At 45.4% G+C, this 18617-nt stretch overlaps 1 protein-coding gene across 3 annotated transcripts in view; it reads left to right on the top strand.

Moving 5' to 3' along the window:
- SMIM13 (small integral membrane protein 13) overlaps positions 1–18617 on the top strand; it is a 52755-nt gene that overhangs the window by 15402 nt on the left and 18736 nt on the right. For all 3 annotated transcript variants that reach the window (XM_073566648.1, XM_073566652.1, XM_073566655.1), the window contains exon 2: positions 16577–16666. In XM_073566648.1, the coding sequence (XP_073422749.1) occupies positions 16591–16666 (76 nt within the window). In that variant the 5' untranslated portion in view covers positions 16577–16590. The remainder of the gene's footprint in view (positions 1–16576; positions 16667–18617) is intronic.

Below are 18617 nucleotides of genomic sequence, written 5' to 3'. Positions count from 1 at the left end.
CGGGAAACATATCCGCATTGTAAAGCCAGCTGGATCGGGATCGGAATATTTCAATTACAAGAAATATTTTTCAATTGTCCTCATGGCCATCGCTGACGCGGAATACAAATTTATTGCGGTTGATATTGGGGCCTATGGCCGCTCCAATGACTCTCAAGTTTTCAAACTGTCTGCCATGGGGCGTAAACTGTATGGAAACACCTTCCAGTTCCCACCACCTAGACCGCTGCCGCAAACATCTGGTCCACCTATGCCATTTGTCTGTGTAGGGGATGAAGCCTTCCAGCTGTCAGAACACCTTTTGAAACCGTACTCTAGCAGAGGATTGACAAGACCAAAATGCATTTTTAATTACCGCCTCACAAGAGCAAGAAGAATGGTTGAATGTACCTTTGGTATTCTGACAGCCAAATGGCGGGTCCTATTGACTGCGATCAACCTCAAGACAGAAACTGTGGACGAGGTGATCAAAGCGTGCGTGGTACTCCACAATTTTGTTATCTGCAAGGAACCCATTTCCATTGAGGACACCTCTGAAGAAACCACCTTGCAAGATTACCATGACATTACCACTAGAAGTTCTGTGACGGTTTCAGTAATGAGGGACAATTTTGCACTATACTTTGTCACCTCAAGGCAGAGTACACTGGCAGGATGACAGAGTGTGAAAGATTTGTGCCCTAACCAAACTTGTGTACCTTCTGGACCAACAGTATATACCTTTGCCAACCAAAGTTGGCTATCTTGTCATGGTCTCTATTTTTAGCTTTAGGCCACAGGTGTGTACCTGGTTGTGTTTTATGCAAAGTATTTCACCTTTTAACAAAAGTTGTTTACATTGTTAGGAAATCACCAACAATAAACACAACTTTTTAGGTGAAATACTTTGCTTCAAACACAACCAGGAACACAACTGTGGCAAAAAGCTAAAATTTACCCACAGTTATATACCTAGTTTTGAATACCATTTCACCTTTTAACCCCTTCACCCCCAAGGGTGGTTTGCACGTTCATGACCGGGCCAATTTTTACAATTCTGACCACTGTACCTTTATGAGGTCATAACTCTCGAACGCTTCCATGGATCCTGGTGATTCTGACATTGTTTTCTCGTGACATATTGTACTTCATGATAGTGGTAAAATTTCATTCAAATAACTTGCGTTTATTTGTGAGAAAAACGGAAATTTGGCGAAAATTTTGAAAATTTCGCAATTTTCCAACTTTGAAGTTTTATGCCCTTAAATCACAGAGATACGGCACACAAAAAACTTGATAACTAACATTTCCCACATGTTTACTTTACATCAGCACAATTTTGGAACCAAAATTTTTTTTTGTTAGGAAGTTATAAGGGTTAAAAGTTGACCAGCGATTTCTCATTTTTACAACACCATTTTATTTTTAGGACCACATCACATTTGAAGCCACTTTGAGGGGTCTATATGATAGAAAATACCCAAAAGTGACACCATTCTAAAAACTGCACCCCTTAAGGTGCTCAAAACCACATTCAAGAAGTTTATTAACCCTTTAGGTGCGTCACAGGAATTTTTTTGAATATTTAAAAAAAAATGAACATCTAACTTTTTTTCATAAAAAAAATACTTCAGGTTCAATTTTTTTTATTTTACCAAGGGTAACAGGAGAAATTGAACTGCAAAAGTTATTGTGCAATTTGTCCTGAGTACGCAGATACCTGATATGTGGGGGGGAACGACTGTTTCGGCGCATGGCAGAGCTCAGAATGGAAGGAGCGCCGTTTGACTTTTTCAATGCAAAATTGGCTGGAATTCAGATTGGACGCCATGTCACGTTTGGAGAGTCCCTGATGTACCTAAACAGTGGAAACCCCCTACAAGTGACCCCATTTTGGAAACTAGACCCCCCAAGGAACTTATCTAGATATGTGGTGAGAACTTTGAACCCACAAGGGCTTTACAGAAGTTTATAACGTACAGCGGTACAATTAAAAAATCATATTTTTTCCACAAAAATGATCTTTTCACCCAAATTTTTATTTTCCCAAGGGTAGCAGGACCCTAAAAGTTATTGTGCAATTTGTCCTGAGTATGCTGATACCCCACATGTGGGGGTAAACCACTATTTGGGCGCATGGCAGAGCTCGGAAGGGAAGCAGCGCTATTTGACGTTTTTGGCTGGAATTGAGATCGGACACCATGTCGCGTTTGGAAAACCCCTGATGTACCAAAACAGTGGAACCCCCCCACAAATGACACCATTTTGGAAACTAGACCCCCTAAGGAACTTATCTAGATGTGTGGTGAGCACTTTGACCCCCCCAGTGCTTCACAGAAGTTTACAACGCCCGGGCGTGAAAATAAAAAATTCGTATTTTTTCCACAAACATGATCTTTTAGTCACCATTTTTTTATTTTCCCAAGGGTACCAGGAGAAATTGGACCCCAAAAGTTGTTGTCCAATTTGTCCTGAGTATGCTGATACCCCATATGTGGGAGAAAACTACTGTATGGGCACACGTCGGGGCTCGGAAGGGAAGTAGTGACGTTTTGGAATGCAGACTTTGATGGAATGGTCTGCGGGTGTCATGTTGCCTTTGGAGAGCCCCTAATGTACCTAAACAGTGGAAACCCCCCACAAATGACACCATTTTGTAAACTAGACCCCCCAAGGAACTTATCTAGATGTGTGGTGAGCACTTTGACCCCCCCAGTGCTTCACAGAAGTTTACAACGCCCGGGTGTGAAAATAAAAAATTCGTATTTTTTCCACAAACATGATCTTTTAGTCACCATTTTTTTATTTTCCCAAGGGTACCAGGAGAAATTGGACCCCAAAAGTTGTTGTCCAATTTGTCCTGAGTACGCTGCTACCCCATATGTGGGAGAAAATTACTGTATGGGCACACGTCGGGGCTCGGAAGGGAAGTAGTGACGTTTTGGAATGCAGACTTTGATGGAATGGTCTGCGGGTGTCATGTTGCCTCTGGAGAGCCCCTAATGTACCTAAACAGTGGAAACCCCCCACAAATGACACCATTTTGTAAACTAGACCCCCCAAGGAACTTATCTAGATGTGTGGTGAGCACTTTGACCCCCCCAGTGCTTCACAGAAGTTTACAACGCCCGGGCGTGAAAATAAAAAATTCGTATTTTTTCCACAAACATGATCTTTTAGTCACCATTTTTTTATTTTCCCAAGGGTACCAGGAGAAATTGGACCCCAAAAGTTGTTGTCCAATTTGTCCTGAGTACGCTGACACCCCATATGTGGGAGAAAACTACTGTATGGGCACACGTCGGGGCTCGGAAGGGAAGCAGTGACGTTTTGGAATGCAGACTTTGATGGAATGGTCTGCGGGTGTCATGTTGCCTTTGGAGAGCCCCTGATGTACCTAAACTATTGAAACTCCCCACAAGTGACCCCATTTTGGACACTAGACCCCCCACGGAACTTATCTAGATGTGTGGTGAGCACTTTGAACCCCCAAGTGCTTCACAGAAGTTTACAACACTCGGACGTGAAAATAAAAAAATCATTTTTTTCCACAAAAATGATATTTTTGCCCCCAATTTTTTATTTTCCTAAGGGTAACAGGAGAAATTGGACCCCAAAAATTGTTTTGCAATTTGTCCTGAGTAGGCTGCTACCCTACATGTGGGGGTAAAACACTGTTTGGGCGCATAGCAGAGCTTGGAAGGGAAGGAGCACCATTTGACTTTTTCAACTCAGAATTGGCTGGAATTGAGATCAGACGCCATGTTGCATTTGGAGAGCCCCTGATGTGCCCAAACAGTGGAAACCCCCAATTCTAACTCCAACCCGAACCCCAACACGCCCCTAACCCTAGCCCTAGCCCTAGCCCTAACCCTACCCCAACCCTACCCCAACACACCCCTAGCCCTAACCCTAGCCCTAACCCTAATGGAAAAATGGAAATAAATACATTTTTTTTATTTTATTATTTTTCCCTAACTAAGGGGGTGATAACGGGGGGTTTGATTTACTATTTATGGCGGTTTTTATGTTTGGCGGCTGTCGCACGCTAAAAGACGCTTTTTATTGTAAAAATAGTTTTTGCATCACCACATATTGAGAGCTATAATTTTTCCTTATTTTGACCCACAGAGTCATGTAAGGTCTTATTTTTTGCGGGATGAGTTGACGTTTTTATTGGTACCATTTTCGGGCACGTGAAATTTTTTGATCGCTTTTTATTCCGATTTTTGGGACGCAGAATGAACAAAAACCAGCGTTTCATGAATTTCTTTTGGGGGGGGTGCGTTTACACCGTTCCGCGTGCGGTAAAATTGATAAAGCGGTTTTATTCTTCGGGTCAGTACGGTTACAGCGATACCTCATTTAGGTCGTTTTTTTATGTTTTTGTCGGTTTTATGCAATGAAAACTATTTTATATAAAAAATAATTATTTTGCATCGCTTTATTCTGCGAGTTATAACTTTTTTATTTTTTCGCTGATGATGCTGTGTGGTGGCTCGTTTTTTGCGGGACAAGATGACGTTTTCAGCGGTACCATGGATATTTATATGCGTCTTTTTGATCGCGCGTTATTGCACTTTTTGTTTGGCGGTATGATAATAAATCATTATTTTTTGCTTCGTTTTTTATTTTTATTTTTTAAGGGGTTCGCTAAAGGGGGTTAACTAATGGGACAGTTTTATAGGGCAGGTCATTACGGACGTGGCGATACCTAATATGTGTACTTTTATTGCCTTTTTTTTTTTTTTATTACTTTCAAAAAATGAATTTATTGGGGAATATTATTTTTTTTTTTTTTTTTTTTTTTTTTTAAATTTATTTTTACACTTTTTTAATTTTTTTTTTTACTTTATTACATAGTCCCAGGTGGGACATCACTGTCCTGTGACAGATCGCTGATCTGTCACATCACAGATCACTGTGACAGATCAGCAATCTGTCACAGGCAGTGCACAAGGCTTCCTCATGCCTGCGCTTTGCAGGCACTGAGGAAGCCAGCTTCCCCAGGCCCCCGAAGGCCCCCGTCGCCATCTTGGATTCGGGGGCCTGGAGGAAAGGAGCCCCCCGCAGCAGCGCTGCACATTGCGCTGCCGTGGGGGGCTCAGGGAAGCACGGAGGGAGCCCCCTCCCTGCCGATGCTTCCCTTTAACTCCCGGTACACCGCGATCGCGTTTGATCGCGGTGTGCAAGGGGTTAATGTGTCGGGGGCGGTCCGTGACCGCCCCTGACACATTGTGCCGGGTGTCAGCTGTGATAATCAGCTGACACCCGGCCGCGATCAGCGGCGCTCACCACGTGGGCGCCGCTGATCGCGGTAGACGTACTATCCCGTCCCCGGTCATACGGGCCCGGGTACCGTGGACGGGATAGTACGTCTCATGTCAGGAAGGGGTTAAATACCCTGTATTTAACCTTTTTCGCCGCAGAAAGAAATGACAGACAACCAGTGTAAAATAATTTAACTTTTATTGAAAAATGTTTTTTTTAGTAAACTTTTTTAAAATTTTAATAAACTTGTTTAATAAAACTTTGAAACTATAAAACTGAAACCATAAAACTGGTCATTTTTATATAAATACACACATTATAATTCTGTGTAGTGTGTGGTGGAAATACTGCTGTAGGGGCTGCGGGACACTTCGACACTGGGAGTGTGGAGAGAGGACTGGGATCGTGGTGGGGAAGGAACAGTTAGAGGTGAAGGTGTGGAAAAAACTACAGAATGGGTGGACATGTGGGAAGCAGAAGAGGTGGTGGAGTGGAGGGTTGGGCAGGGACTGTAGGAGCAGATGATGTTGATGGCAAGTTGTATGGGGAAGGAGTTTGGTACGGGGCAGGTTGCTGGAAGTGGGGAGATGTCTGGTACGGGGCAGGTTGCTGGAAGTGGGGAGATGTCTGGTACGGGGCAGGTTGCTGGAAGTGGGGAGATGTCTGGTACGGGGCAGGTTGCTGGAAGTGGGGAGATGTCTGGTACGGGGCAGGTTGCTGGAAGTGGGGAGATGTCTGGTACGGGGCAGGTTGCTGGTGCTGGGGAGGTTGCTGGTGCTGGGGAGGTTGCTGGTGCTGGGGAGGTTGCTGGTGCTGGGGAGGTTGCTGGTGCTGGGGAGGTTGCTGGTATGTAATAGGAGGGGGAGGATGGAAAGTGGCTGGAGGTGGATGGTATGTAATAGGAGGGGGAGGATGGAAAGTGGCTGGAGGGGGTGTAGATGTAATAGGAGGGGGAGGATGGAAAGTGGCTGGAGGGGGTGTAGATGTAATAGGAGGGGGAGGATGGAAAGTGGCTGGAGGGGGTGCAGGTGGAGGGAACTACTGTGGTGGGAGGAGGAGGAGGTTGGGAGGTAACTTGCTGGAGAGCAGCGTGGCATGAATGCATTACATGCATCTGCTGGGCAGGAGAGAGCGTTTCCATGCGCTCCACAACAGACCTGAAAAAGGTGTGGTTTGGCGAAGATCTTGCTTCTGAATGCATGGTTTGCAGAAGTGTCTTCACCTCCAGAATGCTGGAGTTGATCTGCTGATAGCCTGCGGAGATTTGCTCTGACAAGACTTTTAGACAGTTCTGGAAAGATGCATTCAGATGCAAGAACTCTGGCGCATAAGTCTTTTCCTGACCCCTCTGCCGCTGCCGCCCAGTACCCGCAGGTGTACTAGAGGTGGCAGGGGCAGAAGGGTGGGGTAAAGGGAAAGCGATCTCCTCACCAGCAGCTTCATGTAATGTAGGCGGCCACGATGCTCCTGTGCTGGTGGATGGGACAGATGGGTCGAATGTGTGGGGAGGCTGGGAAGGTGCAGATGTACCGGGGCAGTCGAAGTGTCCCTCGGTGCCGGTCTCCTCAGGGATCGCCTCAGAAGGGTCCAATCGTGCCGGCTCCCGAGTGCTGCTCACCGTGCTGTGGAATAAAGAGAAAAAAAAAACAATTAAAATACTGACATGGTATGGCCCTGGCTGAAAAAATTTTTTACATATAACATTTTTTTTCACTTGTGTGTAATATTTACCTTCTGGTGACCATTGTTTCCCGGAGGAACGACAGGGCTTCTGCGTACTTGTACTTGCTCCTGCGTCCTCCAGATCCACTCGGGGCCCGCATCTCTTTATTGAACTCCTTCTTGAAACGATCCCTCACAGACCGCCACCGATTCACAATTCTGTTCCCTGAAACAAGAAAGGAGTGGTTAGTATACAACATCAGTGTTTCCCAAACTCCAGTCCTCATGGTCCCCAGGGGTCATGTTTTCATGATTTCTATAGTAAATAGAAATCCTGAACACATGATCTGTGGGGACCACGAGGACTGGAGTTCGGGAAACACTGGTTTACATCAAGCAACCGGTACTGTATATACTTACGCTCTTTAATCTGGGCCCGAGCTTCGAGGTCCTCCCAGCGGCCCACAAGGAGAGAACAGATTTCCTCCCAGAGTCGTCGGGTAACAATCAGGTCAGCGTGGCGGTGGTCAGCCATATTCCAGAGCGGCTCCCTTTCTCTGACGAGATCGATGAGGTGGTCCACATCAATCCCTCCATCCTCACCGTCAGAGTCGGGAGCACGCTGTGAAGGCTGTTAAAGAAAAAGACAAAAATAACATAATTAGCCTCCACAAAAGAAATGAAATAAAAAGTGCAAAAAAACAAAGCAAAAATATTTATACTTACACGCTGGTGACCGCCGCGTTGCTGTCGCCGACGATCCTGGGAGGCACTGCGAGGACCTCTTGGCCAAGCACCAGATTGGGAAGACTAGAGAAGAAAACAAAAAAAGTTATGTCTTTGGATGTAGGCATTTGTTTGCTGTGTGTGGTCTGCAGAACATTGTTTTCTATGTGTTGTGTGTAGTGTGATGTTGTGTTTCTGCGTTTGATGCAAAAAACTTACCAATTGTGAGCCCACTCCAGGTGTCTGTCCACCCCTTCCTTCTTCTTCTGGGAGCTCCTCTTCATCTTGTGATTCCTGTTTTGAAATAAAAGGCAATGAAATAGACATATATTACAGAGAAGATGGATTTTGGAAATAAAAACTTACCGTCAAACGCTGACGATGCGAGGGAGGGCTCCCAGAAGATGTGCTGTCCTCTTGCTGGCCAGACTCCATGGCTGTGGGTGGTGTTACAGCTGCTGCCAGTGAAGCCAGTGCTGCTGCTGCTGCTGCTGCATCTCTTGGGCGGCTGTTGAATAAAGAGAAACAAAGGGCCAATGAATATCTTGATATTCAATAGCCCTAGTTTGGAGGAATGGGGGATTTGATAATTACCGTCTCTCATCTGCTGCTGGCCTCCCCTCCTCAGCATGTTCTATTTGCTGCTCCATTTGGGGTGGTGGTGGTGCGGATGGTGCTGCAGTGGTCTCCTGCCTTCTCCTGCGCCTGGTTGCTGTCTTGGGTGGCATGTTGGGTGTGGCTGTGGGTCCCACTGTCTTGCTTTTATATATGTCTTGTGGGCAGAGCTACTGAGCATGCTCAGACCAAAAAACCGGATCCGGCCGACGGATCCGGCGCATTGCGGCGCTCATAGGCTTTCGTTGTGTGAAAAAGCCGGACGCGCCGGATCCGGCGTGTCCGGCTTTTTCGACGGAGACAAAAAACGTTACAGTAGACGTTTTTTCCAGACGCCGGATCGCGACACATTGCCGGATCCAGCGAAAACCGGATGAAACGCATGGCCATCCGGCGCGATCCGGCGCAAATGCAAGTCAATGGGGGGGAAAACGGATCCGGCATTGCACTTCGCCGGATCCGGTTTCTGTCAAAAGCGCCGGATCGCGCCTGACGGCGAAAACCTGATGTGTGAAAGAGGCCTTACCCTAACGGGAAAATGGAGATAAATACTTTTTTTTTAGTTTTATTATTTTTCCCTAACTAAGGGGGTGATAACGGGGGGTTTGACTTACTATTTATGGCGGTTTTTATGTTTGGCGGCTGTCAGACGCTAAAAGACGCTTTTTATTGTAAAATAGTTTTTGCATCATCACATATTGAGAGCTATAATTTTTCCGTATTTTGACCCACTGAGTCATGTGAGGTCTTATTTTTTGCGGGACGAGTTGACGTTTTTATTGGTACCATTTTCGGGCACGTGACATTTTTTGATCGCTTTTTATTCCTATTTTTGGGACGCAGAATGAACAAAAACCAGCGTTTCATGAATTTCTTTTGGGGGGGTGCGTTTACACCGTTCCGCGTGCGGTAAAATTGATAAAGCGGTTTTATTCTTCGGGTCAGTACGGTTACAGCGATACCTCATTTAGGTCGTTTTTTTGTTTTTGTCGGTTTTATGCAATGAAAACTATTTTATATAAAAAATAATTATTTTTGCATCGCTTTATTCTGTGAGCTATAACTTTTTTATTTTTTCGCTGATGATGCTGTCTTGTGGCTCGTTTTTTGCGGGACAAGATGTCGTTTTCAGCGGTACCATGGATATTTATATGCGTCTTTTTGATCGCGCGTTATTACACTTTTTGTTTGGCGGTATGATAATAAATCATTATTTTTTGCTTCGTTTTTTATTTTTATTTTTTAAGGGGTTCGCTTAAAGGGTTAACTAATGGGACAGTTTTATAGGGCGGGTCGTTACGGACGCGGCGATACCTAATATGTGTACTTTTATTGTGTTTTTTTTTTTTTTTTTTTTTTTATTATTATTTCCAAAAAATGGATTTATTGGGGGAATATTTTTTTTTTTTTTTTTTTTTTTTTAATTTTTTTTTACTTTATTACATAGTCCCAGGTGGGACATCACTGTCCTGTGACAGATCGCTGATCTGTCACATCACAGATCACTGTGACAGATCAGCAATCTGTCACAGGCATTGAAGCAGACTTCCTCTTGCCTGCGCTTTGCAGGCACTGAGGAAGCCAGCTTCCTCAGGTCCCCGAAGGCCCCCGTCGCCATCTTGGATTCGGGGGCCTGGAGGATAGGAGCCCCCCGCAGCAGCGTTGCACTTTGCGCTGCCATGGGGGGCTCAGGGAAGCACGGAGGGAGCCCCCTCCCTCCCGATGCTTCCCTTTAACTCCCGGTACACCGCGATCATGTTTGATCGCGGTGTGCAAGGGGTTAACTTGTCGGGGGCGGTCCGTGACCGCCCCTGACACATAGTGCCGGGTGTCAGCTGTGATAATCAGCTGACACCCGGCCGCGATCAGCGGCGCTCACCACGTGGGCGCCGCTGATCGCGGTAGACGTACTATCCCGTCCACGGTCATACGGGCCCGGGTACCGTGGACGGGATAGTATGTCGGATGTCAGGAAGGGGTTAATACCCTCATGCACTTTCATTGACTTTACTACCTTGGATATAACTATTGTTTACCACCTTACCACCAGGTAAAGCAGTGTATATTTCAGCAGGCACAAGTGCACTTAACAGGTGGTCTGTCTGTTTACATATGTTACATGGACATCAGCTGGAACTAACATTTGTTTTAACCAGGGCTATGAAGTCGGTAAGCCAAACCTGCGACTCCGACTCCCACGTCTCAATTTCCCTTACACCGACTCCCACACATATTGCTTATATTTAAGTGAAAAATTTATTGTAGTACAATGTGAACATCAGACATTTAATCATTTTTATGATCCAATAATCAAGATATTTAGATAGAACATAATATATTTATTGGAATACAACTTTAGAACACAAACTGCAATAAATTGTAAATATGTAATATCGATTACAGATATACAGTACAGACCAAAAGTTTGGACACACCTTCTCATTCAAAGAGTTTTCTTTATTTTCATGACTATGAAAATTGTAGATTCACTCTGAAGGCATCAAAACTATGAATTAACACGTGGAATTATATAATTAACAAAGTGTGAAACAACTGAAAATATGTCTTATATTCTAGGTTCTTCAAAGTAGCCACCTTTTGCTTTGATTACTGCTTTGCACACTCTTGGCATTCTCTTGATGAGCTTCAAGAGGTAGTCACCGGAAATGGTCTTCCTACAGTCTTTAAGGAGTTCCCAGAGATGTTTAGCAGTTGTTGGCCCTTTTTCCTTCACTCTGCGGTCCAGCTCACCCCAAACCATCTCGATTGGGTTCAAGTCTGGTGACTGGAGGCCAGGTCATCTGGCGTAGCACCCCATCACTCTCCTTCTTGGTCAAATAGCCCTTACACAGCCTGGAGGTGTGTTTGGGGTCATTGTCCTGTTGAAAAATAAATGATGGTCCAACTAAATGCAAACTGGATGGAATAGCATGCCGCTGCAAGATGCTGTGGTAGCCATGCTGGTTCAGTATGCCTTCAATTTTGAATAAATCCCCAACAGTGCCACCAGCAAAGCACCCCCACACATCACACCTCCTCCTCCATGCTTTATGGTGGGAGCCAAGCATGTAGAGTCCATCCGTTCACCTTTTCTGCGTCGCACAAAGACATGGTGGTTGGAACCAAAGATCTCCAATTTGGACTCATCAGACCAAAGCACAGATTTCCACTGGTCTAATGTCCATTCCTTGTGTTCTTTAGCCCAAACAAGTCTCTTCTGCTTGTTGCCTGTCCTTAGCAGTAGTTTCCTAGCAGCTATTATACCATGAAAGCCTGCTGCACAAAGTCTCCTCTTAACAGTTGTTGTAGAGATGTGTCTGCTGCTAGAACTCTGTGTGGCATTGACCTGATCTCTAATCTGAGCTGCTGTTAACGTGCAATTTCTGAGGCTGGTGACTCGGATGAACTTATCCTCCGCAGCAGAGGTGACTCTTGGTCTTCCTTTCCTGGGGCGGTCCTCATGTGAGCCAGTTTCTTTGTAGCGCTTGATGTTTTTGCCACTGCACTTGGGGACACTTTCAAAGTTTTCCCAATTTTTCGGACTGACTGACCTTCATTTCTCAAAGTAATGATGGCCACTCGTTTTTCTTTACTTAGCTGCTTTTTTCTTGCCATAATACAAATTCTAACTGTCTATTCAGTAGGACTATCAGCTGTGTATCCACCAGACTTCTGTACAACACAACTGATGGTCCCAACCCCATTTATAAGGCTACTTTCACACTTGCGTTTTTTTGCGCTGTGCGCAGTGCAAACGCACATAAAAAACGCATCATGCGTTTTGTGCGGTTTTGCGCATTTTGTTAAAAACGCATGCTTTTTTTTGCGTTGACGTGCGCATTATCATGCGCACGTCAGCGCACCCATAGACCCGTTGCTAACTGATGTGAACTGATGCCACCGGACCATTTTTTTGACTGATCCGATGAATGAAGAATTTTAAAGGAACCGCAGCCCAGAGAGAGAATTTTTTTCTTTTTGGTACAGATACGATATGGATAGACAGATATGGATAGAACAGATTTCTGATCTGCTTTTGCTATTGAAAACCTTATCTATGAGCTCAAAAACCTTTCAGGTGATGCGGTTTTTTAAAAAGCTGATCTTTTTTGCAGCTGAAAAACGTATCCTCAAACGCAGGAAAATCGCTGTGTGTGTGAATGTAGCCTTAGATCAGAAATGGAACAGCCATTTATAGGACATTTCATAACTTTCCCAAATTCCTATGAAAAAATATTCAGCACATTCTGCATTGAACTACTGTACCCAATTTATTCTATATTTTAGCAGTCGGAGTCGGTCCATTTTATACCAACTCCGACTCCACCAAAATGAGCACCGACTCCACGACACCAACTGACTCCACTGCCCTGGTTTTAACCCAAATGCCCGATTCCTGTTGAGCTTGTTATTGTGATTTATTTGTGGGTTTCTCTAGATTACAGCCTGTACTGTTTCTTATCCTGCTTTCTTGATTTTATTGCTCTAACACCTTTTTTTTTTTTTTTTTTTTTTTTTTTTTTTTTTTTGCTGCTAGTAGGGCTCCCATAAGGAACACCATGTCCCACTAGGACTTGAGGTCTAAGCGCAAATATACATTTTTATTTGTGTAATGACAAGTGGGTGGCTATTGTCTTTATTCAGCTGCTAAGACCCTTGTGCTGATTAGTGCTACTGTATATAACTATATAACATATTCTGAGAGCTGTCTCTTGTTTTTTCTTTTTTTTTTGCCGAATGAGCCGTATTGGGGCTTGGTGTCTTTGTGGGATTGTTTGGCGTTTTCATTTATATAATTTTTTTACATATGACTTTTTGATCGCTTTTTATTCACTTTTTCATCAGTCGCTGTGCTGAAAAAGTGAATTTTTTTGCCATGGTGTGTGTTCCCCCCCCCCCCCCCCCCACGGAATTCACCAACCTGAGTAAAGTGCCAGTTTTAGACTAAGTGCACACGTACCGGAACTCTCGTGGAAATTACCGCGAGAATTCTGGAATTCCAGTCCGCGGGAAAATCGCATTTTAAATTCCCGCGGAAAAACTAGCATTTTGCAAGCGTATTTAGCTTGCAAAATGCTAGCGTTTTCCAAGCGATCTGTAGCATCGCTTGGAGAACTGATTGACAGGTTGGTCACACTCGTCAAACATAGTGTTTGACGAGTGTGACCAACTTTTTACTACTGAGGCCGCCTATGCAGCATCAGTAGTAAAAGAATGTAAAAAAAAAAATGGTGTTATTCTCACCCTCCGACGTCCCGCGCATCCGTTCCCAGTAATCCTTTGTGAAAATGCCCGCGATGACGTCAGTTCTCGCGGGATCGCGACGTCTCGCAGTAATTCGCGATGACCGCGAGACTTCGCGATCCCGCGAGAAGGGACGTCATTGCGAGCATTTTCGCAAAGGACTACTGGGAACGAGAGCGTGGAGAGAGGCGGGAAGGCTGCGCGGGACGCCGGAGGGTGAGAATAACAATATTTTTTATTTTAAATTCTATTTTTTACAGGGATATGGTACCCACAGCCCGGAGGACAGTCTCCTCTCCTCCGGACCATGGGTACCATCCGCAATTGTTCTGCTTACTTTCCGCATGGTGGGCACAGCCACATGCGGAAAGTAAGCGGAACAATGCATTCCTATGGGTGCGGGATCGCCGCGATTCCGCAAATTAATGAGCATGCTGCGGTTTTTACCGCGAAGCGATTCCGCCGCTGTAAAAACCGCAGCATTAGCACAGCATTGCGGAATCCCATAGGAATGCATGGGATGCTTATTTTTCGCGGCAAAATCGCGCGGTTAAAACCGCCGCAGAAACGCAAAAAAAAACGCCACGTGTGAACTCAGCCTTATAGAGCTGGGCATTATGGACGCGGCGATACCAATTGTGTTCATTTTTTTGTTTTAACTCGAGTGCATGCACTCTTTGTCTGACTGTGTCTCGCTGACTGGGGCCTGAGAGACTCATTGAAGTAAGTTTTTACCACTAGCTTTATTTTCTTTTTGTTTCTTTAATTAAAAGGAATCTGTCACCCTATTTTTGGCCTATAAGCTGCGGCAACAGCCATCACGGGCTTATCTACAGCATTCTGTAATGCTGTAGATAAGCCCCCAGATGTAACCTGAAAGATAAGAAAAAAGAGATTATACTCACCCTGGCGTTCGGTCCGGTCTGATTGGGTTTCGTCATCCCGTTCGGCGCCTCCCATCTTCATACGATCATGTCCTCCTCCTTGCTGCTCCCTCAGCTCTGGCGCAGGCGTACTTTATCTTCCCTGTTGAGGGCAGAGTAAAGTACTGAAGTGCGCAGGCGCTGGGAGAGGTCAGAGGTCCCACACCTGCGCACTGCAGTACTTTACTCTGCCCTCAACAGGGAAGATAAAGTACGCCTGCGCCAGAGCTGAGGGAGAAGCAAGGAAGAGGACATCATCGTATGAAGAGGAGGCGCAGGACCATGACACCCACCGCACCCGACTCCGCTCCCTGGTGATTATAATCTAACTTTTTTTTTTCTCTTTCAGGTTACATCGGGGGCTTATCTACAGCATTACAGAATGCTGTAGATAAGCCCCTGATGGCAGTGGCCGCAGCTTATAGGGCTAAAATGGGGTGACAGTTTCCCTTTAACCCCTTTCCAGATGCCGTCCCTTTGATGTGGGCTCTGGCGGTGAGCCCACTTCTTTCCCAGCACATATCAGCTGTTTTGAACAGCTGACATGTGCCCAGAATAGCTGCGGGTGGAATCGTGATCCAACCACGACTATTAACCAGCTAAATGCTGCTGTCAAACTCCAACAGCGGCATTTAACTCACGCTTCCGGCCATCGGTGGCCCCCGTCACGTGGTCGTGGGTCACCGATAGGTTGGCATGATAACAAGAGATCTTGGGCTATGTGCACACGCTGCGGTTTTTGCTGCGGTTCTGCTGCAGTTTTGGCCGCAGCAGTTCTGCAGACAGTGTACAGTAGCACGTTATCCTATGGGATTTACATTGTGCTGTGCACATGCTGCAGATTTTTAACTGCGGAAAAGCTGAGGTTTTGAATCCGCAGAAAGAATTGACATGTCAATTATTTCTGCGGATTCTGCTGCGGTTTGCAACCTATTCCATTGTCCAGGTGGCAAACCGCAGGGAAAAACCGCAGGCCAAACCACAGGTCATTTTACCTGCGGTTCCGCAGATAAGAATCCACAGACCAATCTGCAGTGTGTGCACATAGCCTTATAGTTGTCACTGCTGGATTTCTATGAGTGCCACCTGCTGGTCGGCACTCATAACAAGTCAGAAATTCTGCTACATGCAGGCGATCTGATCATCGCCTCTATGTAGCAGAGCTGATTAGGTTGTGGCAGCTTCTAGTCTCCGATGGAGACTATTGAAGCATGCCAAAAGTGGGGGGGAAAAAAACTTCAAATCACCCCCCCCCCACCCCCTCTTCGCCCTATTCAAAATAAAGATGCTACGTCATCAAAGGTCATTCACGCAAGGCATCCCTGGGAACAGGAGTTGCCGGGAGCATCAGTAAGGCCCGGGAAGGCTGCAGGGGCCGCCGGAAGGTGAGAATATCACTATTTTTTATTTTAAGCCTTTTTTTAACAGGGATATGGTACCCAGGGCCTAGAGGAGTCTCCTCTCCAGACCGTGGGTACCATCCGCACATTATCCGCTCACTTTGCGCATGGTGGGCATAGCCACATGCAGAAAGTGAGCGGTTTAATGCATTCCTATGTGTGCGGAATTGCCGTGATTCCGCACAAAGACGGAGCATGCTACATAGTTTTCCGCAATGCAATTCCGCCACGGAAAAATACGCAGCATTGCGGAATCCCATTGATTTCAATGGGTTGCGTATGCATTTTCACAGAGAAAGTGGCAAAAAACGCATACAATCCGCAACGTGTTCAGGGGATTTCGAAAAAATTGAGCTTTGTTCTGTTTTGTGCATCAAAGTTGTCCATACAAGTGAATGGGTCTATAAAAGGTGTGGGGGGGGGGGATTGGTTAGCACTCTGATGCCATCAATGTGTTAACCATTTTTCACTGAGCAGTTCATGTGAGAAATGAAAATTCTTATCCAGCAAAAAATGGATGACGCACAGATTGTAAAAACTGACACATGGATTTAAAATGTACCCAGCGCACTGAAAAGAATAAGACCGTTTTTCATGCACACGAGAAAAACCTGTTGTCTATATTTGGCTTTATCAAGTGTTTTTGGATGGCAAAGATTGCTGACAATAACCTAATGTAGGATACAGTGATGGCAGAGCAGCAGTTTTCCCAATTACACAATTTACCAATGTGTTCATTCTGATTTTGTATTTCAGGAACTAATTAGAACATGTGGCAGAGTGTTGGTCTAACGTTTCTGGTCTTTGTGGCCACATTAATCTGTGTTCTGCTATTTATGCTGTGCGGTGAGTACAATGTTTTTTTCTTTCTACTACTGTATATGATCGTTCCTGCAAATCTGCCTGGGTGCGGTGTATAATGGGCATGTGGTGCTTTTTGGGCTGTAGGTCCGTTGGATTTCACATTCTGAGCTTTCAGTCATAAGTGCCTTTATTGGATGTTTCCATCAATCATAACCACTGTCTCAGTCGCCATCAGCACTGACTCTTCAATTTCCCTGCCCCCCCCAACTCCACATTCCTGGCTCACTACTGAGCATGTGCATAAAGTGCAGCACAGATTCATCTCCTGTAAAAGGCGTCTCGCCAGTATCAGAACAAACCTTTATAGGACATTTCATAACTTTCCCAAAACATTTACAGCACATTCTGCATTGTACTGCTGTACCCAATTTATTATACATTTTAGGATTTGGTCCACTTTTTACCAACTCCACCAAAATGGACACCTACTCTGAATCTACAGCCCTGTATAACACCATAGAGGTACTTGTACAAATCCAATCTTTATTTCAAACATCCCAGCAGTGAATTTTGGCCAAATGGCCTTTAAGGCTAAAATACGTTCAAAAATACGTTTTTGGAGGAAAGTGGGGGGGTGCGTCTTATAGTCCAATGTACCTTATACATGGTATATATTGTCCGGCTGTGAGGGTGGGGAGCTGGTCACATAAGGCAGGAGCCGGCAGCTGCAGCTACCACGGATGCCTGCTATTAAAGAAAATGAATATTTACTGCTCTCCTCTCCCATAGTCGGGCATGGGGAGCAGTAAGTATTCCGGCAGCTGACCCCCGGCGTGTGGGGGCGCATGGTAGTGATGTCATAGGTTGCCTACACACTGAAATCAGAACAGTAAGCCACGCTGTCAGGAAGTGAAAGGAAGGTGAGTAGAATCGTGTGGTGTGTTTTTTTTTTTTTTTTTTTTTTTTTTTTTTTTTTTTTTTTGTACGGCATGATGGTGGGAGTCATGTATACCAGAATGAGGGATATTTGTACAGAACTGGGAGACATTCCCCCTATAACAGTGTCAGCATCACCCAGGCCCCCACCCCCCCCCCCCCCCACTTCCACAATCCCCGCCCTGCCCTAACCAAGGCTGTGGAGTCAGAATCCACTTTAGTGAAGTATGAGTCTGTATAAATCTATAATAAATTGGTACAATAATACAATGCAGGATATGCTGTAAATGTTTTCATAAGGATTTGCAAAATGTATGTAATGTTCTGTTCCTGATAGAAGGATCTTGACTTTTAGTTGAGTTGAATCTGTGCTGCACTTTATGTAACATGCTCAGTAGTAAGGCAGGGCTGTTGAGTCAGAGGTTTGACATACGGATTCCACAGCCCTGACCATAAGGCAGGTTTCACACATCCTGATATTTCCGGTACCTGAGATATCAGTGTCCGTGTGTGTAGTATGTGCAGCACACATGGCAACCGTGTGCCACATCAGTACCACACGGATGGCTGCCAGGGAAGAAGCGCTACTGTAAGCGCTGTTCCTGAACGCGGCTTTCATCCATTCTCCCCTGCTCTGCCGCGATCAGCGCAAGCAGAGGAGAATGAATAAAAAACTGACCTGCTGTGACCTCCGGACTGTTGGAGAATGCAAGTGATGAGGTCACGGCAGTTCAAGCTCTGTCACAGTGACCTCATCACTTGCATTCTCCCACGGTCCTGAGGTCACAACAGGTCAGTTATTCATTCATTCTCCTCTGCTCGCGGCAGAGTAGGGGAGAATGACAGCCACGTTCAGCAACAGCTGCCGGGGAACAGAGGCTTAAAGTAGCGCTAGTTCCTCCGGTGGCCGTCCGTGCACCCAGAGGACAGTGTGCACTGTTCTCCATGTGCAGCATGTTGTGCAGCATTTTTTTTGCAGCCCGTGTCCGGGTGAAAACGGACATGTCTGCATGTTTTGCACACGGTCCGTGAAAACACAGACATGTGCATAGACCCA

This window comes from Dendrobates tinctorius, unplaced genomic scaffold (assembly GCF_039654945.1).
Source record: "Dendrobates tinctorius isolate UK_male_01 unplaced genomic scaffold, ASM3965494v1 ptg000004l, whole genome shotgun sequence".
Taxonomy (NCBI): domain Eukaryota; kingdom Metazoa; phylum Chordata; class Amphibia; order Anura; family Dendrobatidae; genus Dendrobates; species Dendrobates tinctorius.
Note: the sequence above shows the minus strand (reverse complement) of the source record. Positions and strands in the feature narration are given on the sequence as shown.